We start from the raw sequence: 25,779 nt of genomic DNA, 5'->3' as shown, positions 1-25,779 counted from the left end.
CATGCCATACATTCTACACAGAATATATTTTAAAAGGAGGAAAAGGGTAGAGAAGAAAACCCTTATGGGAGAGCAGACAGGTGGTGCACATTCCAAGACATTCACCTACGACTGACAGAAACTTTACTATTACTTCCTCCCATTGCCATAATCTTTTCCCTCTATTTGGCAGCCTGAGCTTTGCGAAGCATAATTCCAAACAATATAAACAACTGGTTCATAAGAATCTATTCCTCGATCACTTCAAACAAGATGCTATTTGAACCGTAACTCCATCCCTTCCCCTCTTCTGTGGATGGGGCAACAATCACGACAGACTCTGCTAAGTTTCCACAAATCATCGGTTTATTAGAAAGTTCCTTTCCCTAATTTTACAGCATATATATCTCTATCATATGTGATAAAGTTAAATACAATCTGTTATGCTCGTAAGATAGGTTATTTTGTTTTTCTTTTTTTTAAGTTTTAAAATCACTATTCTGGAAGTTAAAGAAAACTGCCCCCAGGAAGGCAGAGAGGCAGCCAGAATATGGCTCAATCTACAAGCTAATGGGAAGCAGCACAAAAATGTTAATACTGTAATATTTAAATATTTACATGGGCTGAAGGCAAATAAAAATGAGTCCCTTCACTTCAAACAGATGATTTCATTTTTCCAGTGCTAGTTATCAAAAAAGTGAAGCTTCTGGATCAGACGAGGAGCAGTGAACAGGTAGGAGGCCCAGTCAAGAGCCCTGTTTGCCCAGCACTTGCTTCTCATAAACTCAAAAGCTTTTCTTTTGGGAATTTGAGAAGAAAGGCAGACACAGAGCCTTGGCCCAGATAAACAGGGTTTGTTTTTCCTGTCAGGTGACCACCCAACCAATTCTAGCCACAGGAATAGGCAGGGAAATGCTGAACAGGGAACTGCTAACTACACCACAGAAGATGAGACCGGCAATAGAAACACCTTTGGGTCGGTGCGTGAATTAGGTCTAAGAGCCCAGGTGAAAGAAAAGAGGAGGATGAAGATGAATTCAGGTGGTACTTCCTCTGGTAGGTGTCATGAGAGAAATGAAAAAAGGAATCTTTACTGCTTAAACTGTAATGGGCTAGGAGGCATAGAAACTATGAAGCAAAAAAAATTTTGCAGTGTCTATAAATGTGCTCACCTCCCAACAAAAGGAGGAAGAAAACTGTCCCAACTCTATCATCCTCCAGTCTACTTCTCCTTCAATTTCTAGCCAACCCAAAAGGCACATTAAAAAAAAAATTGTCAGAGGGGGGCTAAGTACTAGGAAGGCAAATGGACTGCCTGGAACAAGGCACCCAGGAAACCCAGGAATCCCCCAGACAATCACTCTGAATCTCACTGCTGCCGGAGAACAAAGCTCTCGAATCTCTCTCCTCGTCTGCGGGGCCCACCTGTTTCTCTGTATAAAAGAGCCAAGGACAAGGGAGACTGTCCTAAGTGAGTATCCCTCTGACGCCCCCAGCAGATCGCTACCCATTAGTTAAAAAACCCCAATGCTGGGGGCACCACTTACTGCAAATTACTAAACATTTTGTCCCAGCAAAAAATGTTAAACAATGTTCTTTTTGTTTTAACATTTTTATAGTTCATAACTTCAAAAAATACATGAGCTTGATAAAATATACATGCTTAGTCATTTTTGCATCTAGCAGAAAACAAATACTTTATTTTGTTTTCATTTTATAACCTTTAAAGTTTCTTAATTCAACTAGGGCAAACATATTTACACAAAGCCACCAGAACAAGGATCACTTAAAGAGCTGGATGTAAAAAATATTATTGCAGTATACTACAAATATGGAACCTTTTTTATATGAGCTACAAAAAGCAGCATTTACGTTTGTAGAGTTCAGTGCAATTTTTTACATTAAAAAAAAATCCTATAAATTAAGAAACATCAACATGACAGAAGAAAATACACCCTTCAGACACATGAGCTCCTCTCTGGGGAAGAACATGGCGACTCTATGTTCCGCACAGCTTCTACTCATGATAGGATCTTCTTTTCTGGGATATGCAGATGTCTCTTCTGGGACGAGGGACACGAGGACAACAGTGCCAAATGTTTGGCTCTCCATTTGCGTGGGAAGTGGGCTGAATAACAGCCTGAGTAGCATCTGGTTCCAGGTCAGAATCCCTTTCTACCTCACCCGGGATAATATAAGGTCACCAAGGGATGGTCAAAGACACTGAGAAGGCAGGACCAGATGGACAACCCGCCGGCCAGAGAGGAGGAAAATGTTTTAAAATTTCTAGAAGGGAGGGGCAGAAGATAAAAAGTAGAGGGAGGAGGGAAGTATCTCAACTCAACAATTTGGAGATGTTGCCGCAGAGGGGTGGGTAGCACTTACTGGTGTTCCCTAGCTTAGAAACACAGGAGAGGAAGGGACAAACAGAAAGGGAGAAGGGGGAAAAAAATCCCTGATAGTAAACCTAAAGCAAACCTCAAATCTAAAACCACCCCTGCAAGCCAAAAATCAATTCTTTGGCTGTCAGACACTGCCCATCCCAGCTTCTACTTGCTGGTATTAATGGCTCAACACCCCCCAAGGGAAGATTTATGGGTCACCTTCCCTGGCCCTACCTGGGCTCCCATCCCCCAACTCATGTACCATGGCTGGGGGGGTGCTGCAGGTCCTGACCTGAGAAGATGGGGTGAAGTAGTGGGTGAAGGTGGAGGGCAGTGGCAGCTGCTGCAGCAGGCCGTGGGGCAAGCAGGGTAGGGTAGAGGGCAGCATGTGGGACAGGGTGAAAGGTGAAGGGCCCAGGATGGATGGCTGAGGCAGGAATGATGTGGATGGGATGGCTAGCGAGAAAGGTGGCAGGGTGTCCAGGGATGATTGAGTGAGTGAGGTGGGACAAAGAAATGGGGGTCAGGTGGGGCTGGGGAATATGATGTACTTGGGCAAGTGGCTGGGGGTGGGGGTGGGGGTGAATGCCAATGGCAGCAGCAGCTGCTGCAGCATGATGTTGTAGGATGGCATGCTGAACAGTTGTGATGGAAGTGGCAGAGGCTGTGGCCGGCTGCTGAATGTGGATGGGCTGCAAGGCTGGAGTGGCTGGGGCCAGGGCAGCAGAGGCTGGAAAGGCCTTCACTTGCTTGGCCAGAAGCTGCTGCTGGATGTGTTGCTGCGCAGCCTGCTGGAGCTTGCTGTACTTCTCCATCTCCTCGGGGGTGAAGGTGATGGGCTGGCTCTCTAGTGGGGCCAGAGAAGCATCCTCAGCCCCATCAGCTGACTCAATACTAGGCTCCCCACTGGGAGGTGCATAACTGGGGAAGTGCTCAAGGTCTGGTGCTATAGGCAGCAAGCTGGATTCCACGGGGCCTGGCTGACTGCCACTATCCAAGGACTCTAGGGTGTCCCCATCGCTGGGGTCAGGGAGGTAGTTATGGGAGATGGTTGGGTCCCCAGGATAGCAGTCAGAGTGCACTGGGGTGCTTAGTGGAGCCACAGGGTGATCAGCAGTCGCTTCTTCAGACTTTGGCTCTTCTTGGGGTAGGTCCGATAAGAGGCCAGCTGTTTCCTCTGAGGGGAACTGATGTCCAAATGGGGCATCACTATTCCCTGGAGGCCCTTCTTCTGTCTCTGACTGTTCTTGCTCTTCCCCCCTTTCTAAGCCAGACTCTTCACATTTCTTGGTGTTGGGCTTTCGGGTAGCTGGGAGCTTCCCTATCAGTGGAAGGACAGGCTTACTGCCAAGAGAAGGGGGGAGCTTGGGCCCAAAGTAACCTTGAGGTGGGTCTTTGAGCTTAAGCCCGGCTTTATTAGGGGTGGCCAGCACCTCCTCACTCACACTCGGTTTCCTCTCCACTTTCCTTGACTGAATCTTCTCCAGTAGCAGTCTGGCAGTGACAGAGTTCTTGTCTTCAGGGCTGCAGTCACCTTCTGACCCCCTTCCTGCACCACTGTTGCTGTTCTGGGAGGGTGGGCCTGTCCCTTTACCATCATCTCCTCTGCCATCTTCTTTCTTCCCAGGACCTTCTCCCCGGCCTGATCGGAAATACTGGGGAGACTGGGAGCGGTAGATTTTAGAGCGAATGAAGTCTCGACGACCAGAACGCCTCTCCTCAGGGCTCTCATGACCCCATGATCCCTTCCTGGAGCCTGATCTCTGGGAAGGGCTCCTGGTGCTTCGGCTGCGGTCTCGGCTATAGCTCCGGCTCCGCTGCCAGCTGTGGGCCGTGGTGCTGCGGCTTCTCCGTTTGCTTCGGCTGCGACTACAACTGCTGCTGCGACTGTGGCCCCGGGATCTTGAGCGCTCCCTAGTATGACTCCGAGACCGGCTTCGGGACTGGCTGCAGCTGAGGCTATAGTCATCATCAGAAGATGAATATTTGTGCCGTTTGGACCGGTGCTTGGAGCTGGCATAGTCTGAGTCATCAGAGTCATGGGAGCGCTTGGAGTGCCTTCGTGATCGGTCACTATAGTCACTATAGCTATCATCAGAGTAACTGCGTTGTCTACTATAGCAGCTCTGGTCTGAAGAAGCATCTGAGCTACTTGAGTAAGAACGCCGGGAGGAACGGTGTGAAGAATGGTGCCGGCCAGACCGTGAACGGCTACGGGAATGCTCACTGCCCGAGTCTTCCTCCTCATCCTCCTCACTGTACTGGGATGGAGACTTCTGGTGCAGCCGGCGTGATGAAGCATCATCACTATCCTCATCTCCACTACTGGGTCGACTGCGATGGCTGGACCGGCTGCTCCGTTTGGTGCTAGCTCTTCGCTGGCAGGATGAAGCTGGAGGCTCACCTTTGTGTTTTCTCCCGCTGTGATCCTGTGAGCTGCCACCACCTCCACCTTCATCCTTCTTGCCACTGCTCCCTTCTTCAGCCGGGAGGGATCTCCGCTGGGAATCTTCTTGAGCTCGCCGCCGTCTTCTTGGTGGTGCAGGGCTACCACTCCCAGGGGGTTCTGGTTTGGGTCCCCGTTCAGAATCTGCCGGGGCTGATACCTTATTCTTCTTTCGTTTTCGTTTCTTGCGCTTCTTAGACTTCTCCCCAGACTCTGCCTTAGAGCTTTTCTCTTCTGGGTCAACCTTGTGTTTCCGTTTGTGTTTGCTGGATTTTTTGTGTTTCTTTTTCTTTTTGTGTCGGTGGGACTTTCCAGATCGTTCTTTCTTGCTAGGAAGGCTTCTCCCTGTGTCTTCTGTCTCTGACCCATGGCTGCCTCCAGGCTCCTGCTTATTCAGGCTGCTACAGGCAGACCCTGAAGCAGGGGCATCTGTTCTGCCTCCTGAGGAATGTTCTACATTCTCTTCCCCCTCCTTGCTTTTATTTGGCTCGCCTGGATCAAGGTCTTGGAGATGGTCCTTTGAGGAGCCTCCTATGTCCTTTGGTTTTTCTGTCCCTTTAGCTCTGGCATCTTTGTTTCTTGAAAGTTTAAAGTCAAAGTATAAAGGGTTACAACTGTACGAAATGGAGGGTTCTGCCTTGGTGAAAATTAATAGTTCTGATGGCCACTGGAGGGCAGTGCTTTCATCTTTGCTCAAAACTGGAAAGAAGGGACCAGTAGGATGTTTGGGTCCCTCATGGCTTTCTTTCCCTGCTGGGGTGGCCTGAGAAGTTTCTTTAGAAGAGTTAGACTCACACATTTGGACCTCTGAAGCACACTGACTCTCTAAACTCTGCTCACTTACATCTCTTGAGGGCTTCTTTGTCTCACCTTTGCTTCCAGGCTCTGAGGGCTCAGCCACACTGGTTTCTGTCTGCTGCTCGGAGACTTCACTAACTGTCTTTTCTGCTCCTTGGCTTGCTGCCACCTTGATGCAGCCTTTAGGCTTGGGTGAAATGCTCTTTTTGCTCTCCAGGGCACTCTTTGGGTGTGCACTATTGTCACCTTCCATCTGTTCACTGGCTCTCATAAACAGTAGGAAGGGAAAATGAGGTTTTACTTTGCAGTGTGCTGGGGGGATGTAGTGATAATACTCTGGCTCCGTAGCCCCAGCTCCTTCTTCTCGCTTCATTCTTTTTAACTTAGATAAGGTTGAGGCAAGGGACCCTCCATCCTGGGGGTCTTCATCCTCTTTTTTACCATCAAGATTACTGCTACCATCAGAGTCTCCCACCTTCTGCAGTCCTTGGTCAGAACCCTTCTCATCAGCTTTTGTTCCATCTTCAGAGGTCCCTTCCTCTGCATGGTCCTTGAAAACTGATGCTATTGATTCTAGTTTGACAGGAGCCTTCTTGGCAAAGGAAAATGACACTCCCAATTTTTGTAATGGGGTCCCCAGATTATTCTTAATGCCAAAGCTGATGCCTTGGGAGGCTAACCCAGGAGCCTGTGCCAGTCCAGTGGTATTAGTGATTTGTATTGCAGTGAAAGGGCCTCCTTTATCTGTGGAGAATTCAGATCCCAGGCCACAAGTGGCAGTGGCACTTGTGCCACTGTTTGTAGCTGATTCATCTTTATCATCATCTCCACCTTCTTCATCTACAGCCACTGTGGTTGGTCTGAACATGGGACCACTTCCAGGTGCACTACACAGTGGTTTAGAAAAATGAAAAACAAACAAAAAAACAGGTTTAGGGGTGTATTTCATACTTCTTATAAAGTACTTATCTCTTATGTTCTACTACTCATTGCATGTAGGTCTCAAAGATACTGGGTGGTAGTAATACCCTAGCCCTGTGCAAACGAAGGGAACTTCCTCAGTGACGTTAAGCAGTCTCACACTGTTAATCTACCGAGCTACAATCCTAGGGCTAGTCAGTTACTGCTGCTGCTTCTGAAGCTGTCTAAAATATGAAAAGTAAAGCTTATCTCACAATTCAAATACTGTACCATTACCATCTGGTACAGTCTATCAGACCTATATCCACTCTCATTTCTTATTGTATCATCCTACTCACTCGGTATGCTATCAAATGTACGGCTGAGTATTTATTTACAAAGGTGGTATTTCATTCAGCTAAAAAAACCAACCTAATTCCCTCTGTGCTTTCAAATTTCATTTTTTAAAATGTACATATTCTCTGAGTTAAACATGCCTACTCTACTGCGCTACTCTGCGCAGTCCGTGGTTAGTATGTCTGTTTAGAAACTCAGAGTTTGTGCCTATGTCCTGCGCACCACACTCAAGCATTTGCTTTGGTTTTGTGACACTTTCTTGCCTTCCATATAATGATCGTGATGCCACCAAGCACGTTCTCAGCTTTGAAAACTGGAACCTTTTGAGGAACCTCAAAGCCAGTGTATTAAACTCCTGTCACGTGTGAAAGTTTTACCATGTGTGGACTATACAGGTATCTCTCAAGAGAAACTCAAGAACTGAAGAGAAGTAGACACCTTTTTGAATGAAGCCCTTATTATCTGAACTCTAGCTACTAGCTGTCCAAAACTCAGGGACCAAATATATTTGGAAAATGTGGTCTCCTTTGCTATCTGAACTCTTACCAGTGGAAGACGAAAATCCAACAGATTCCAATAGCAAGAGATACTTACACTGTGTCACGAAACCTACCACGTGGCAAAGAAACTCTCAAATTGAATAAAAAGGGGATTTATTTTGATCTTTGGCTTAGTCTTACGTCATGTTACTTCAATAATACTTACTACAGGGTCATGCATTACTCCTAAGACAATGAAATACTTGATGATGGATCAAAAGCCTCTTTTATTCTCCCAAGAGATTACTTGGTTATCTTTTAACTGTTTATTTATAAAAGTGAGAACTAAAAATTACCTCTGAAGAAAAACATGTATTAGAATATGTCCTAAGCTAGAAATTGGCCTGGTATATACTTTTTAAGGAGGTACCCTTGCAACATGCCCAAGAAGAATGTCTTTACTACATAAAGAGCTGCCAAAGGAATCAAAACCAGTTTATAGGCAGTTGAACTCAATATTAGAGCTTATAGGTTAGTTCTGTTTCAAAACTTTAACTGTATTATGTGTTCTCTCCCTTCCTTCTTCCTCCAAAATACAAGAGAAGTAAATTAGTAAAAAAGGAACCAGAGACAAAAATAAACCTAGTAAGTCCAGGAACTTGAAAATTGGCCCCAACTTGGCTGTAAACTTTTAAAAGCCACAACTATAGTTTCTCTTTCTACTGTAACCAGTTTCTTCCTTTGGTCCTGGCCAGCCGTTAAAAACAAACATGGAGGCCTAGGTCTTTCTGACTGAGGCACATACTTCATGAATCCTCAGATGCTCGAAGACTGGGTCCCCAAAGTCTAGCTGTCCTAGGTGGGGTAAATTCCACCTAAGGCTAAATACCCACCCCAAATTGATAATCAAGAACCATGAAGAAACATAAGAAGGCAGGAACCTGCAGAGAAATAAATGGATAGAATTCTCTAGATTTTAGTGTTTACTACTTAAAAGGCAGTTTAAAACATGTGAATCTGTGCCCTATTAATTCTTGAGCTATAAAATAGAATATTGTAAAATGTGCTTTTCTACATAAGAAGAATGTTGGAGAATGGGAACAATAATAGTAGTTGCATAATTTATTGCTCTATTAAGCATCTTCTAATCTTCTATGTGCTAGGCACTTTTATAAGCACTTTTGATATAATAATCATTCCTCACAACAACTGTAAGAAGTAAATTATCATCATCTCCATCTTATAGATAAGGAAACTGAGGCACAGAGCTTACATAACTAAGGTGATACAGATAGTAGGATACATTTTTGTTTTTTGCTGAGGAAGATTAGCCCTGAGCTAACATCTGTGCCAAAAATTTTCCTCTACTTTCTATGTGGGTTGCCACCACAGCATGGCTGACAAGTGGTATGGGTCCATGCCTGGGATCCAAATCTGTGAGCCTGGGTCACCAAAGCAGAGTGCACCAAATTTAACCATTACACCATGGGGCTGGCCCCCAGAGTGCATATTCTTAATCAGTATATTATACTCTAAGTACAGATATGCTTTAGTCTGAAAGAAGGAAGGCTCTACTAAAAACTTAAGGACCATCGTTCTTAAATCTTAATTTAAATCTTAAATTATACTCTTAAATTTTTTTTTTTTGAGGAAGATTAGCCCTGAGCTAACATCCACTGCCAATCCTCCTCTTTTTGCTGAGGAAGATTGGCCCTGAGCTAACCTCTATGCCAATCTTCCTCTACTTCATATGTAGGATGCCTGCCACAGCATGGTTTGACAAGCAGTGCAAAGGTCTGTACCCAGGATCTGACTGGCGAACCCTGGGCCACTGAAGCAGAACGTGTGATCTTAACTGCTGTGCCACTGGGCTGGCCCAAATCTTAAATCTTAAGGATTATAATTATCTGTAGAACCCTCTGAGAGAAAATATCCTCACCATTCGGCTTGTTTTCTTTGCTCTGCCAATTCATGGAGCCGCCGAAGGGCTTTTTCCTGTTTCTTCTCATCCTTGCGAGATCTTGAAGAGACATTTCGAGCAAACTCTCTCTGCTTGAGATCTTTCAATCGCTGGGGTAACAAAAGAAGGAAAGAAAGGGTGGGTGATTTAGAATAACTTGGGGATCCTGAAAGCAAGGCTTTTAGAATATTTATGCTCAATCAATGGTTATATAGTACTAGTGCAGAATACATCGTTATACTCTTATGGTAACTGAAAACACAGTGGCTGATTACTCTGGGTAAAACACTTGGAGTATCTGCATTTCTAATTAGGACAGCATACCATTTGCTTTATCGGGCAAAATTAAATTATTTCAGAAGCAACAAGCAAATTTTAGAACATTAGGAGGAAAGAAAAGGGACTATTTAATCACCTGCTCTTCCAGGATGCAAAACTAGACAAACAGAACATGAGATAAATTGTAATAACATAAGCCAAAGAAACAGAAAGGGGTTAAGCTAGTACAGAAAATTACCCAGGTTTAAGATCTTAAAAAGCAATGTACAGCTTACATGGGGGGGTTATTTGAATCAGAACTAACAAATAGAAAGCATACTTTTATTTCACCATAAATAGGTGCTATTATTTCTTTTCAGCATGAACAGTTTTCCTGTAACTATCAAACAAACCGTCTTCAAATGCCAGAATGTTCAGAGCTTACCAGTCTGACCACTTTCATCTGGTCAGTCTGCTGAAATTAGAGAGTAATATGTGTAGCTTTTCATCTTTCATGGCCCTGATTAGGAACATCCAGGGGATGAGGAGGGAGAATAGAGATAAGTCAAAGAATTTATTACTTTAAATCCTGATAAAAGAACAAGTATTTTATTCTCAGAAGTTACTATATAATTTCCCTTAAAACAACAAAATAACAACCAAAAAAGAACAGTGCTATGACACACTGGTGACAGAGTCCAGACAATAGCTATCTGCAATGAAGAGAGAATTAAAATTATTTTCAACACACTAGATAACATAAAAAACAAACAAAACAAAACATATACATTAACCTATGCTTTTACAACAGCTTTGGGAAAAGAGATTTGACCCAATATAAAGTGGACATTGCTTTGTGGAAAGGCATGATGTTCAACAGACAGAGGAATTTTCTTATCTAGTATTTATGAAATGTGTTTTAAATATTTTTGAATTGGGAGGGGAAAAGGGTGGAAAGACACACACAAAAAAAGATATACAGCTAAAGACACTAGTAGAAAAACTCACTCTTGTGATCTGGGCTCCCAAATTAGAAGGATTTGCTTTCAATACATCAGCTGAAAATGTCACATCACAAAGAAAAAAAAGTAAAAATAAAACAAGAGTGAAAGAGAAAAAAAAAATAAAGCAAGCATTACTACACAAGCTCTCTTAGTGAATCTGCAAACTATTATACTGAACAATCAGGGACAAAGCCATCAACTCTAAAAGGGTTGGGGAGAAGGGAAGCATCTGTACAACACACATATGTGTACATACACACAGACTGACATGGTAATAAGCCCTCCCAGGCAAATGGAACTATCTGCATTTCTTCAGGAAAACTGCTTAGAGAAGTTTAGGAAAGACCACTGTAGTCTAAAAGCAGTCAAGTCTTATTTTGAGTTACCTTTATTTTGGGGACGTTCAAGTAACCAACAGCTGGCAAAATTGTTTTACTGAGGCTGGCTGCCCAGAATTAAGATTTTGTAAAAACCACTGCAAGATGGAGGATCAATTATTTTAAATAAATATGAATTCCAATTTACTCCTTCCGAGAATGGAGCAGAGAGAAAGAGCCTGTCAGGCCTATTATATAATTATTTTAGGCCACAAACCTAGTTTTTTCCTACCCCAAACACCAGGCTCTCTATCCAAGATTTATAGAACATGTTCTTCTCATACCTGTGTCTTCTTTCTAGCTACCCCATAACCCTGGAAAATCTCCCTGTGCCCTGTCATTTCCTTCAATCTTACAAATATTTCATCACTGTTAGGGGTTACTTCCCAAACAACAGGACATTGTCAAAAGAATGAGCGTTTTATCGAAGTCTGGAGTCTTCCGGCTAAGTCAGAGACTAGGCTTTCCAATCACTCTGCAGCCACTCGGTGCAACCTTGAAGTTGAAGGGCTAGGACTATGTCCACATCGTCCTGAAGACACTCTATCTTAAATTCCTAATTTAATTCCAAATGTAATCGAAGGCAGAGAGGGAAGAAAATGGGCTGACGTCAATCAAACAAATCAAAATTGCAGCCCCTTCTAGGCAAAGCTATCCCAGTACTATATAGGGTGTAGCACACATGCCTGTATCACCTTTATAAACTCTATAGTCACATCTAGGGGTCCCAAAACCTGATTTGGGAACCCCAGAATTCTAAAACAAACATTAGAGAACAGGGCTTGACAACTTTCCCAAACCCAAAATGTATATCTTAGGTCTCAAAGGAAGGCATTCTGATGATAAAAATGAATTTTTAACTCCCAGTCTCTCCTTTCTACTCAAGGTCAAACTAAATTCCCCTCACAAAGTCTCTACTGATCCCTCATAAGACAGGATTTTTCCTCTTTCTGAACTGTGTTGGCACTTCGTCATAGCACTCATCTACTAAACACCATATTTTCCTCTGACTGTACTTGTTCCTGTCTTTCAGAAAGGCAGTATGTGTAAAGTTTCAGAGTAAGAAAGACTTGGGTTTGAATCCGTTAATTACTAGCCAAATGGTTTCACTTGTTTAAGCTCCAGTTTCTTCATCAGAAAAAGAGCGTAATCAAGCAACAGATTTATGAGGCTAAGCGTCAAAATAAATATAAAGCACTGAGTATGTCAAAACTGTTCAGTACTGCCCTCCCCTTTATTTGGGGCAGGGACTATGGCTTATCTTTATAATCAACCTCGCAGCCCATGGAGCAGTACTAAGTCTGAAGAAGGTACCTGGTAAATGACTGGTGAATAATTTGGCTTAAACACTGGATCCTTGATTTTTCCCCAAATAAGTTTTTTACCATTTGTAGGAAAGTTTGACATGAAATATTTTCTTATCTCTACTAGATACATATTCAAGTTACAGAATATGGTTTTCCTACCTATTACTCTCATATAGTAAGGAAGTCTCATTCTTTAGCAAATCAAAAGAACTAAAATTTTACGCAAGCCCCTTACTTCTAGACACAATTGGGCCAAACGGCAAAAAAGATACAGACCAGAAAGTTCTGAATTTCCTATCTAAAAGTAATTTTTATAAAGGTACAAGGCCCTATTTCAGAGTCAGGTTTTCTAAAGTTGCCTATTTTACTCCTAAAAGCTACAACCCTGGCTCATTTACCATTGAATGGCCATGCGAAATTCTCTCTGTGACCCATACTTTTACTTTCCTTTTAAACTCTAAAGAGGAACACAACTTTAGACAACTTCTTCAAGGTGAGACTAGAGGAACAACATACCTGCCTATCAGCTCATGTAAGGAGACCAAAAATTAGAGATGTGTCACCAGTCCAAAAACTCGTTTCCAAGCCTGAGCAAATCCCATATCATACACAAAAATTCAAATTAGACTGCAAACTGGGACACACAATCTAATCCGAATGGATACATAATCATTTAGGCTGACTCCAAAGCTGCTATGTCCTTATTTCTATTTTTTTTTTTTTGAGGAAGATTAGCCCTGAGCTAACTGCTGCCAATCCTCCTCTTTTTGCCAAGGAGGACTGGCCCTGAGCTAACATCCATGCCCATCTTCCTCTACTTTATATGTAGGACGCCTATCACAGCATGGCTTGCCAAGTGGTGCCATGTCCTTACCCGGTATCCGAACCGGTGAACCCCGGGCAGCCGAAGCTGAACGTGCCTACTTAACTGCTGAGCCACCAGGCCAGCCCCTATGTCCTTATTTCCAAAAATTATAAAGTATCCTTTCTGAAGAGTTGCTAATAAATTTGCTTATCTGTTGAACTATTAATGCTTATTAATAAAAATTTAAGCCACATAACATATTTTTAGCTGGAAAATATTTGATTCACTATTGAATCCAATTCAAAATGAAAAGGTTTGAAGATCCTGTTTGCCTGAAAAACCAATAGCATGTTTCGAAAAAAGTATACATTTGTGGCACAGAACACAACAGAATGAACATTTCTCATTGACTCTCAATCACATGGTAGCTGAGGTTTCCATCAAAGTCTCCCAAAAGAGCAGTAGAGGGAAGACCTTAATAAAGAATCCAGTGCTTGAAATACCTATCCACATAATTATGCTCTTTGGGCTAAAGACCATTTCAAATGTAAATGACATTCCAGTTCTTAAAACACAGCTAAACAGCACTGAGTTGGCAGAAAAATGTCTACTCCAGACACAAACTCCTGCTCCACTATCCTCAGAACAAATTAAACCAGGGAGATGAGAATGTGGTAAATCTTACGAAGTTTTTAATGTGGGTGATAAATTTGCCCACATTATCAATAACGTGGAGTGTCAATAACAAGGCGTGGCCTCATTCCTGCTGAACTGTTTAAGCTGGGAATAAATGAGACAAAGATATTTCTGCACATAGTTTTCCCTAACAACAAAAAACAAGGGTCTGAGTCTAATAAAATATTTTTTGTATCTTTTACTCCTTTCTATCAAAACAAAAAACCAAAATTTGATGCTAGAAGTTTATATTTGAGTATACTATACCAGGAATAAATCTGATTATTATCTTTCTAAGTATTTTAACACTCTCTAAGTATTTTGAATCTATTATCTCAACTTAATAAAAACCACTGTTCCCATGTGAAGGGAATTTCAGGCGTGAGAAGGTCAGAAGAGTTTAAGGCAGAGAATATTTCCTATTGCCACCAAAAATCCTACGTTCTAATGTTTACTCAACTCTAAAGAGAAAACGTGTTTTTGTCTCTTTAGGGTGAAAAGATTATCCATGGTTTCTTTCTCTCATCAGATAGCAACCCCACTCCCCAGAACAGGGACTGAAGCTTAGTCTTCCTTTGTAACCCTGCAATGCGAACTTCGTTGTCTATGGTACAAAAGAGATGCTCAATAAACATTCATCAAACTGGTTTCAGTTTTCAAATGAATTGTTGGGAGAGGAAACACATACACACACTTTTGTGTGTTATCTGTTGGTTACAAACAGAAATGGGAAACAGTAAACAACGGGTGGTTGCTTGCCCCTCAATCTCTCTTTCTGGCTAAGCATAACACGTCCTTTCTCGACCCTCAACCTTTATATATATAGAGAGAGAGGAAAAGTCCCTTTTCCTCTATGTCAACAACCCTGCATACCCCCAGTCCATGGCCTCTTCTCCCCACTGTTTCCTGTCTCTCTCTCATGACACAACACTCATGTGGATCTCCCCTTCCCTCTCAAACTGGAATAATCATGCCATAGTTGTTGCTTGGCCAGGCTACCCCAAGTCAAGTCTCAGTGCTTGATGCTTCTGGATCAGACTATCCAGGACATCACCATTTGGTGAGAGAGGGAAAAGACCAGGAGAGAACACAGAAAGCCTCAGCATTAAACTATTCAGGGAAGGAAGATCATAGTTGAATGGTTAAGGAAATCCAAGTTACTGGACATTAGACGTAAATTCTTTCTTTTAGCACATGCATATCAGCAAGTGATAAAAATGAGTTTTATTTACTAATAGAGAAAACCAAATGTTTGGTAACAGAAAACCAAATACTAATGCTGATTACAGATACTGAAAAAACCAGGAAAAAGGAAAAGTATACATTCTCTTTGCTGGGTTAGTGAAGTACTAATTAGTCATTTATGACAACACTTAGAATTTATGCCCAATTATTTCGCAATACAATGACTATTAATATTATGTGACGAATATCAAATTAACTTGTCATAAAAATCACTATGTAACACTTGCTTTGTCATGTTCAGGAACTCACCAAAAAACCTTACAAGTATAGTATCTTCTCTACGGCACCAGTGTGCCGGCTTTAAGGTATTTTTCACACACACAAACACACACGTACATGTGTGTATAAAGTCACCATCGCCACCACCAAAATTTAAGATGGACAATGAGATTTTTAACAGAATTTTATTGATATATAATTCACATACCATAAAATTCACACATTTAAAGTGTAAAATTTAGTGGGTTTGGTACATTCTCAGAGTTGTGCAACCATCACCACTATCTAATTTTAGAACATTTCCATTACCCCCCCAAAGAAACCCCATACCCCTTTGCAGTCACTCCCCACTCTCCCTTTCCACTCAGTCCCTGGAAATCTAATCCATATTCTCTATAGATTTGCTTATTCTAGACTTTTCATATAAATAAAACCATACAATATGAGGCTCTTTCGTGACTGGTCTCTTTCACTTAGTATAACATATTCAAGGTCTGCATGTTGTATTCATCAGTAAGTCATTCCTTTTTATTGCTGAATAATACTCCCATTATATGGATATACCACATTTGTTATCCATTCATCAGTTAATAGATATTTGGGTTGTTTCCACTTTTTGGCTACTGTGAATAATGTTGCTATGAACAATCTTACACAAGTTTTTGTGTGGACATATATATTCATTTATTCATATATTCATTGGGTATATACAAGTCATATGTTAACTCTCTATTTAACATTTTGAGGAACTGTCAAAGTATTTTCCAGAGGTGTTGCACCATTTTCCAATCCCATTAGCAATGTAGGAGAGTTCCAATTTCTCCATATCCTCTCCAACACTCATTATTGTGTCTTTTTTATTTTAGCCATCTGAGTGGGTGTGAAATGGTATGCCATTGTGGTTTTGTGGACAACGAGTTTTAAGCATATCTACATAGCCCTCCAGATCATATCTGGAGGCAAAGATTTGTCCTCTATGTAAAATCTGAAGAAGCGTAATTCTAAAGAGCTGATTAGGCCCAAAATGAACGGAAGAGCAACATCCCAGTTCAGAGCTCTCTTTTCAGCACTGTCACTTGCAACCTTATCATTATTCCTCAGGCTGCTTTAACTTTTCAGACTACAATAGAACATAGAGCCTCATCCCAGAATCTCCACCACAGCACATCCCACTGTGATGAATTTAAGTGTACAGTGGCAGGAAAAAAAGTTGAAAACTACAGAAGTAAGGTAGAATCATTTTTATTCATATTGCAATTGTGTGCCAAAATGAAGAACAGGGTTAGAAATATATAATAAGATAATACAGGGTTTACCAGCAACCTTAGCTCCCAAAGAGCCTGTTTAGGGTGACCTCTGCTCACAAAGGCAGACAGCGTCTCTAATCAGATGCAGTTTCCCAAGTTAACAAGGTTGTAATAGCTGGGTGTAAGAAGAAGTCTACTCCTAACGAAAGCAGAGGTGGTGAGTTCCTAAGATTTAACAGGTAAAAACGCTCAAAACATGCTCAATTTTCGGAAGACTGGCCAAATGATGTCAATTCTCTTATTAAGCAAAATGGTCCCAAAGACATAGCACCCATAGTGGTACAAAGTACCACTGAATCTAAAATTTTCATCTGCTACAAGTTATTAAAATAAAACTACAATATGCTCAAGTTCTGAGACACATTTCTTTCTTTACACTTGCTTTGCTTCTCAAAGTATGATCTCTTCAGAAGTGAATTGTGAACTGTGAAGTGAATTGTGCTGTTTAAGTCAACATTTATGAAGCTTTGGGATTCATAAGTACTTTATGATTTTCCTAACCTATTTCACATCTTTACAATAATCAATTTATGGTTTTCTAAGGATAAACATAAACACCCAAAATATGGAGTACCTATGGAATATCTTCACTAGTGTCTGATCTTACTGGTTTCACTTCTTAGAAGTATCATTTTCTTTTTATTTAACTCTAGAATTATCTTCTCTCATCTTACCTCTTTTATTTACTTCCTGCATTCCTCCGACCCTGAATGATTATCCAAGTAGCACCAAAAAAGGAACCCAGTCTCCATTTCTTCAAATCTGAAGTGGTTTGCCAGAGGTCCAATTGGTTTTGATGTGCTTACTGTACTGATGCCATATGTGCCAAGCATACAGAGGGTCAAATGCAGTAAAATATCTTGAGAGGCAAAAATCCAATCAGTAAAACAGTGAAACTTCAAGTGAAAAGTGACCACTTCAAACTTGAATGAAGTCCATGTGAAGTGCAAAAATGATCATTCCTTCCAACACCAAGGAATTTCTCAGAAAATACTTCGATTCAGAACCTATTTCATTTTTGAGTAATGAGGAAAACTGTAAATTTCTATTCCTTGATAACATACATTACTGGGTACTGAAACAGTCAACTAAGAGTTAAGCAACGCTGTCAAAAACCAATTCTAACAGTTTAGACAAAACTATCTAAATTATGTAGTAACAGATTCTATTCTGTACAATTTAGAATAGAGAGGTCACTAATGGCTGCTACAGGCTTAATCTGTTTTAGCTCAGCTATTTAAAGCTCAGGAAACCATACTTTTACACCTGAAACAGACATTAGTATTAAATGAGACCAGTCTTTTCAAAAAATGTAAAGAAGTACAGAGGTTTTCATACTGAAGCTATTTTAGCAGAAAGAAGAGAAAGACTGAAAGCATTCTTTCCTCTGCCCAACATATTTATTCTTTCTACAAGTTATAGGAATTTCTCAAAGCTGCTTTACAGTATTAGATTTTGATAATTGGATCAGACTACCACAGATGGTTCTGAAATGGCAAGGAAGGTGGACCCAGCACTAAGGAGGAATAAGAAGGCAGTTTTATAATATGCTACTTCCCCAGTGTCAATGGGAACCAGTGGGAGCCTGTGTTGAGAAGAGGGAAAGGTATATATAGGCTCAAATGTTTAGAGGTATTTGGTAGGTAACAAATCACACAGGTTGATGTAAGAGAAAAGATGAAGTGGCAACCACAGCTAACTGGAGAGCGAGCATGCCTTTCTAAAGAGTGAGCAACTATGCAGCTTTAGCTAACTGTTATGTTGAAATGTAGGCCCAATGTTCTTAGATATTTCAATTTTTGAAGGTAAGACAAAGCCTAAGTTATATAAAATCCCATTTTTAAAAATTGAGAACAAACTGAAATTAAAGGGGAAAAAAACTAACACCACAAAGGTCAGACAAAATACATCTGTGTGACAACTTGTGGTCTCTGGTTTATATTCTGGAGGCTAGTGAGGAGGGACCTTTAGTGGCACAAATAAAAGAAAGTAAGACTGGAAGAATCCTGAGTGGGTAACAAGGAACTGAGAAAGAAAAAAAAAAAAAACCCACAAGTGTTAAAATATGGCACTATTATTGTGCTGCTACAAATTTACCTCTGGGAAAGAGAATGTCTTGCAGTTTGAATTTTAGGCCTTGTGAAAAGCCAAAGAAAATGATTTCCATTGTCATATCTATTAGTGGACATGTTTTTTTTAAAAAAGATACACAAAATAATTAGAGGCAAGGAGGGAGAGATGGAAAAATGTTTAGTTTCAAAGTCAAGTTTAACTTATAACTAAGCCAACAAAGGTAGGAGAAGATGGACACTAATGTTTACTGAGCACTCAGGCATATAAGACCTAACACATAAAGAAGAATCATAGACTGGGTTATGTCTTGAGGAATGAAAGCCTATCCTTGGAGATCTCAAAATGTATTGAAATTATTACTTCAAAAAACAAAGGTTAAACTGCTGAAAAGAGCTAAAATGTCTAATTAGCTTTTTAATCTTTGAAGATCAACCTGTGAGTTAACGGTATCTGTTAATATCTGTGTATTAGTAACTTTCTTCACAAAATATCTTAGAAAATTTGAGAAAAACTAGTGAATAGTAAAAGGCACATAACAGCTCCCCGCCCCCCACCAATCGCCACAAATGAGGGTGACCACGTAGCTTCTTTTTGAGAGGTTATTTGCACTTAATAAAGATAAGGGCATGTTCAGGATCCTGCCTATGCTAGTAGTTTACTACTAACATAATAGATTATTTCTCTGAAAAATTTAAATGGTGAAAATTTGATGGAAGATGCAAACCAGGGATTACTAATACATGGTTGAATGTACTTACCTATTATCTCAGATTCATAATAATCCTGTGTGCCTTCCTGGAAGACAAGACAGGGTGTCTTTATGATTTTAGAGCATAAATTTGGAAAATGGTAGGTCCATTTGTATGGTACGTTCATGTCCATCAAAGAGGAATGAAAAATAGGACCTACCTCTTCTTAGGGATTATTTAGCTGTGTTGTACCAAGGTCAATTAAAGGCTTCTTATAAATTCTAAGTGTAGGGAAGAGTAAAACTATAAAAAATTTAGTACTGTGCACTTTTTTGTTTATATATTTATAGCATTCTGTCTCAAGATTCTACTATTTGCATTATGAGAGTTGTATAAAGAAAGATGAAAAAGGCTACATTTCAACAAAATAAAGAGCACTCAACCAAAAACAAACAAAATAAAAATTCATACTATATCTGTTCTTTTTTCAACACCTAACACGGGCTTTTGATGAAGGTGAAGAATAAGTTCGCAAGCATTCATTAATCATACCAGCTGAGACTAGGGATCCCCAGACTAGGGATCACAGATACTTTCTATATTAACGGATAAGGTAATCCATGTGTTTTCTATAAGAAATCCTTAATTCTGTACTTTCATTTTGATGATAATCTAAAAAAGAGTAATAAACGAATATGTGGAATCATCTAGATCAGCACTTTATAAATGTTTACAACATAACTAAGGACTTGAATGAGTGATTTCTTGGTAACCAAACAAAGGCCAAATGGTGTCACAATACCATATGTATTCGAAAACTTTTCAGTAGTCCTAACAGAAGAGGGTTTCTTAACCTCAGCATTACTGACTGACATTTGGGGCCAGGTAATTTTTTGTCGCAAGGAGCTTTCTTGTGCATTGTAGGATGTTTATTTAGCAGCACCCTTGGCTTCTACCCACTAGATGCCAGTAGCATCATTCACCTAGTTCTGATAATTAAAAATGTCTCCATACACTGCCAAGTGTCGCCTGGGAGACAAAAATCTCCCCTGGTGGAGAACCACTGCAATAGAGAAAAGTGGTGAGAGAACTGAGTCAACACAAGGTGCACAGGAGAATAAACATGTCAAATTCAAATGAACCGTAACTGTAACAATTTCTACTACTCTCAAGTTGAAAGCAACATTAAAATATTATCATCCATCACATTAATGTTGTCAATGTGAATTTTATTAGTTCTGTATTTTTCCTCATTTAATTTGTAAATCTTATTTATTCCCCTTAAAAAGCAAGCCTATATATTATTCAAGTTTGAATCACACTTTTCCTGGTTTATTTTTTTCTAATTGAAACTTTACTCAAGAGATTTCTCATCAATTAAAAATGTAACCTTTCTAAATGCTCTTCTGGTGCCTAACATTTCTTCCAGAGTCTTTTAATTTATCACAGACAATTCTTTTTTTTTTTTTCGAGGAAGATTAGCCCTGAGCTAACTGCTGCCAATCCTCTTTTTTTTTTGCTGAGGAAGACTGGCCCTGAGCTAACATCTGTGCCCATCTTCCTCTACTTTATATGTGGGATGCCTACCACAGCATGGCTTTGCCAAGTGGTGCCATGTCCACAACCGGGATCCAAACTGGCAAACCCCAGGCCGCCGAAGCAGAAGGTACAAACTTAACCACTGCGCCACTGGCTAGCCCCATATCACAGACAATTCTTAACTGAAGAAATTCTTAAGAGCCCAAAAAGGTGGCTATGTATTTAGATGCTAAATGTTTTTGTTAATTCCATAAAAAATAACCCCCAAATCTGAATTATATATATACTTAAAAGCTGAAAAAAGTTACTGGATAAGCAATATTTGCTGCTGCATTCTTCTTTCTTGACAGATGATTCTTTGAAGAAGTAACTGCCAATATATCTTGTCCATATACATGCTCTCTAAATTTCTCTTCTTCAAATCAAGCAGAGCTGACAATATATTAAAACAATGTCCAAAGGTGTATAAAAGTTGAAAAGCTGTCTTGAATACAATTCTATCAGTGGAAGAATCTTAAATTGGTTAGATGTTGTTAAATATGGAAGAGACTATTGCAAAAAGTATAATACCACAGCCAGCTTACAAACTACCCCTGGGCTAGTAAAACTTAGTCAAAGCTTGCCTTTTACCTGGGCACTGAAATTCTTTTTTGTGAGGAAGATCAGCCCTGAGCTAACTGCTGCCAATCCTCCTCTACTTTATATGTGGGACACCTACCACAGCATGGCTTTGCCAAGTGGTGCCACGTCCAGAACTGGGATCCGAACTGGCGAACCCGGGGCCGCCAGAGTGGGAACGTGCACACTTAACCGCTGCGCTACCGGGCCAGCCCCTGTGCACTGAAATTCTTATGGTTGGTTGGAAGACAAAGCCAAAAAAAGTTGGTTCAACAGGTCCATCTTAGGTGAACAATCCAGCAATGCTCATACATCTTATCAGTTTAACAAAGCAATTATTGTACCGCCAAAAACCTAGCAAATTCTGCTAAAGTCACAGAAGATCAAATGGCTCAAAATTCCTTAATAAGCCAGAACTGTTGTATAGATTTAAAGATTCATTTCCTTCTAAAATCCCCGAGGGGAATTATTGCCGCCTTCTTTACACCAGTAACTAGTTAGGTGCAAGTTTCTTCTCTAAATAATGAAGGAAAAAAAGACTGCAAAGAAAGTAGAATTCATTTTTCAGCAAGCTCTTCAAATACAGCATCAGAGTTTTTTGTTAAAGTTAAGACAGCTTCTAATTTTCTTTTCCTTCTCAAGATTTATCTACCTTCCAAGGTATACCGAATAACAAAATGCCTTACTAACAGGAAATAGCAGCCAATAAAGCATGATCTTCTACACAGAAGATGAAACGACCACAGTCTGGGACAACTGTTAAAGTCTAAAATTTTCAGGAAGAGGGAGAAAGGGAAACAAAGCTCGCAGTGATCCTCAGTTGAATCACCAAATTAAATACAAATTAAGAAACCACTCAAAGCCAAAAACTTTATGTAAGATTTATGAAGCTTACAATTTCTTCACTCTACATAAAATATTGGAAGGGGTAGGTCTATGTCAGGACTTCCGTCGCTGCAAAAAAATAAGGCAGTCAGATGACCTCAGATAAAGACTGGTAGATACAAGAAACCACAGACACCAAGTTTTTTGGATACACTCATAAAATTCCATAGTTATAACAACAAATAAAGTATCTTTTTCTTTGTTAGCAAGTAACTATTCCTCACCTGTTTGTGTGCATGATCATAGGAGTTGATATGGTTATCAAATTCCTGATGTTTCTGATATTGCTTATCACAGAGTTCACAGTAAAAGTTGGCTCTGAGGTCTTCCAACGCTTTGGCAATTGCCTTCTCTTTGTCAACATAATCCTGTGAGAACCACAAAATACAAACAAAAAATGATCTTGGTATAATTTTAAGTGAATGTTATAAAGAAGTAGTCTTACCTGAAGAGAGAAAAAAAGGGTTTCTCGTAACATTTAGTGGTACCAGTAAAAGCTGGATGAAACACAAGTGGCAATTTGGTGGGGTAATTTATGTGTGGTTGTATTATCAGCTGTCTTCAAATAATAAATGCTCAAAAAGAGTTTAACTTTACTTTCCCTTTTGGCGGTATGATGAACTAGATACTGTGTCGCCCCCTACTCCTATCCCTGGCCAAAAAAAATCCCCAACCAACCACACACATAAAATACAATTTTTACTGCATTGCAGGAACCACAGAAAGAAAAGTAAATCCCCAAGAAGGACAACAGGAAAAGATAAAACCAAACCAAACCAAACCAAAAAATACAACTATGATCTGAAACTGAAATCAGAGCTGTGATGGGCAAGGGCTCTCCTTAGGACATGTGGATGTCACTGGAGCTTGGGGATTGAGTAAGGTGAGGGAGCTAAACCTGAGAAGCCTCACTAATAAGCAAAAGAACCTTAAAGTGGGCTGGAAAAATCCCAGGATCTCTATGTCTTTTTTTTAAGATTTTATTTTTTTCCTTTTTCTCCCCAAAGCCTCCCGGTATATAGCTGTATATTCTTAGCTGTGGGTCCTTCTAGTTGCGGCATGTGGGACGCAGCCTCAACGTGGCTCGATGAGTGGTGCCATGTCCACGCCCAGGATGTGAACCGATGAAACACTGGGTTGCCTGCAGCGGAGCGCTCAAACTTAACCACTTGGCCACGGGGCCAGCCCCTCTAAGTCTTAAATTAGCAGAAGAAATCAAAAATACTCTCAGAAGACATGATCAATTTTGACTCTAAAATTTTTCCTAGATTAACATCAACAAAATATGTGTTACAATCAAAGATTACTACACACACAGAAGGAAATAAATCTATCACAAGTGAGCGTCACAGGAAATAAGCAATAGATTTAGGCCCCCAAGATCTCAAATACTGAAATACTATGCTACAGAATATAAAGTAACTATAAAACATTTAAAATATAAAATGGAATTACAAAAATGAGCAAACATAAAACACTATATATATATATAAAAAGAAAACCTGGGGGCCGGCCCCATGGCCGAGTGGTTAAGTTCCAGCACTCTGCTTCGGTGGCCCAGGGTTTCGCCAGTTTGAATCCTGGGCGCGGACATGGCACCACTCATCAAGCCATGCTGAGGCGGCATCCTACATGCCACAACTAGAAGGATCCACAACTAAAAATATACAACTATGTACTGGGGGGCTTTGGGAGAAAAAAGAAAAAACTTATGCAGACTGCAGAAAGAACCAAATGAGACTTTTACAATTGAAAAACATAAGTGTAAAAAATAAACAGAAAAATTCATCAACTACTTAGGAAATGGGCTAAAAAAAAGCCTAGATACAATTCAAAAAAGATGTAGCAGAGTGGTAAAAATGTTCTGGAATTAGATCATAGCAACGGTTGCACAACCTTGTGGACTATACTAAGAACCACTGAACTGTAAACTTTTAAAAGGGTGAATTTTATGGTGTGTGAACTATGCATCAAGTAAAAAAAGATAACCGGAAAAGAGACTGAAATTACTTAGAATGTTGCACAGAGATAAAGAAACAGATAATATGAAAAATAAGTTAGGAGTCATATAGAACAGAGTAAGAATAACACTTGTATTGTATAACTGGAATCCCAGAAAAAGAGAATAGAGAGTATAGATAAGAACAAAATATTTGAAGGTACAATGGCTGAGAATTTTTCTGAACTGATGAAAGACATGAGTCCAAGATGCAGGAAGCACAAAGTATACCACAAAGGCTAAATCAAAATATGCACCTAGACACATTTCAGTGAGACTATAAGGGACCAAAGAAGACAAAATCATTAAACTACCCAGGGCTGGCCTTGTGGCCAATTGGTTGAGTTCTCGCGCTCTGCTGCGGTGGCCCAGGGTTTTGCAGGTTTGGATCCTGGGCGGGGACATGGCACCACTCGTCAGGCCACATTGAGGTGGCGTCCCATGTAACACAAGTAGAAGGACCTGTAACTAAGATATACAACTATGTATCGGGGGGATTTGGGGAGACAAAGCAGAAAAAGAAAAAAAAAAACCAACGGCAACAGCTGTTAGCTCAGGTGCCAATCTTTAAAAAAAAAAAAAAAAGGTCCAGAAAAAAATTAAAGATCACCCACAATCAGACTGACAGCAGATTCAAAAGCAACAACAGAAGGTAGAAGATAATGTGCTTCAGTGTGCTGACAGAAAATACATTTTCACTTGTATACCAAATGAAAATATTTTTCAAAAATGATGAAATGAAGGCATTTCTGATAAAAAAAAAGTTTATCATCAACAGATTCAATAAAAAGGAACTTCCTAAAGTAGTTATTTTTGAAATCATAGACTGTGACCCACTATGAGTCATGACATTGATTTAGTAGATTTAACAGGCATAAGAAAGGAAAAAGAAAAAAAAATATAAAGCCTATTTCAAATAATAAGGGTAAATAAAAAATGCTTCAGTCGGGTGTGTGCGGTTGCAATATTAAACATATTTCTTACTGTGGACTTGAAAGTCACTGTTTTAAGGATTTATTCTAGGGAAGAAGGAAAATAATGCCAGAAAAAGGTCTGAAATACTATAATTATATGGTAAGCAATGAAATAAATAAATATCTAGATTAACACCACCACCATCACCTAGTTTAAAGAATAGAAAAGGGACAAAAGCAAAATGCTAGCTAGCATAGCCAAGGCTAAGGGGAGAGAGTGTTGAAGTGTTTTAGAATTCTTCTAGTGATGGTGATGGAGTTAACTTTAGGTTTTGTTAAATTGAGCAGAATTTGTATTAAAATTCCAACGGTAATTACTAGAAGAACAGAAGTAGTAAAGGGGGAAAGAATAACAAAACTTCAAATTTTTTTTTTAAGATTTTATTTTTCCTTTTTCTCCCCAAAGCGCCCCCCGCACATTGCTGTGTATTTTTAGTTGTGGATCCCTCTAGTTGTGGCATATGGGATGCTGCCTCAACACGGCCTGATGAGCGATGCCATG

General features: G+C 40.1%; 1 protein-coding gene across 14 annotated transcripts in view; it reads right to left on the bottom strand.

Annotated features, from left to right (window-relative positions):
• Positions 1-327: 327 nt before the first annotated feature.
• Positions 328-25,779, bottom strand: part of GPATCH8 (G-patch domain containing 8) — a 102,510-nt gene continuing 77,058 nt past the window's right edge. For 7 of the 14 annotated variants that reach the window (XM_070561805.1, XM_070561812.1, XM_070561806.1 and 4 more), the window contains 5 exons: positions 22,529-22,672; positions 19,332-19,368; positions 10,570-10,619; positions 9,283-9,413; positions 328-6,494 (listed from right to left, as the gene is read on the bottom strand). In XM_070561805.1, coding sequence (XP_070417906.1) covers positions 2,618-6,494; positions 9,283-9,413; positions 10,570-10,619; positions 19,332-19,368; positions 22,529-22,672 — 4,239 coding nt within the window. In that variant the 3' untranslated portion in view covers positions 328-2,617. The remainder of the gene's footprint in view (positions 6,495-9,282; positions 9,414-10,569; positions 10,620-19,331; positions 19,369-22,528; positions 22,673-25,779) is intronic. The other 7 variants (XM_070561813.1, XM_008520609.2, XM_070561816.1 and 4 more) reach the window with 3 other exon arrangements.

Source organism: Equus przewalskii, chromosome 10, assembly GCF_037783145.1.
Source record: "Equus przewalskii isolate Varuska chromosome 10, EquPr2, whole genome shotgun sequence".
Taxonomy (NCBI): Eukaryota; Metazoa; Chordata; class Mammalia; order Perissodactyla; family Equidae; genus Equus; species Equus przewalskii.
The sequence above is the reverse complement of the archived record's forward strand: the minus strand, read 5'-3'. Positions and strand labels throughout refer to the sequence as shown.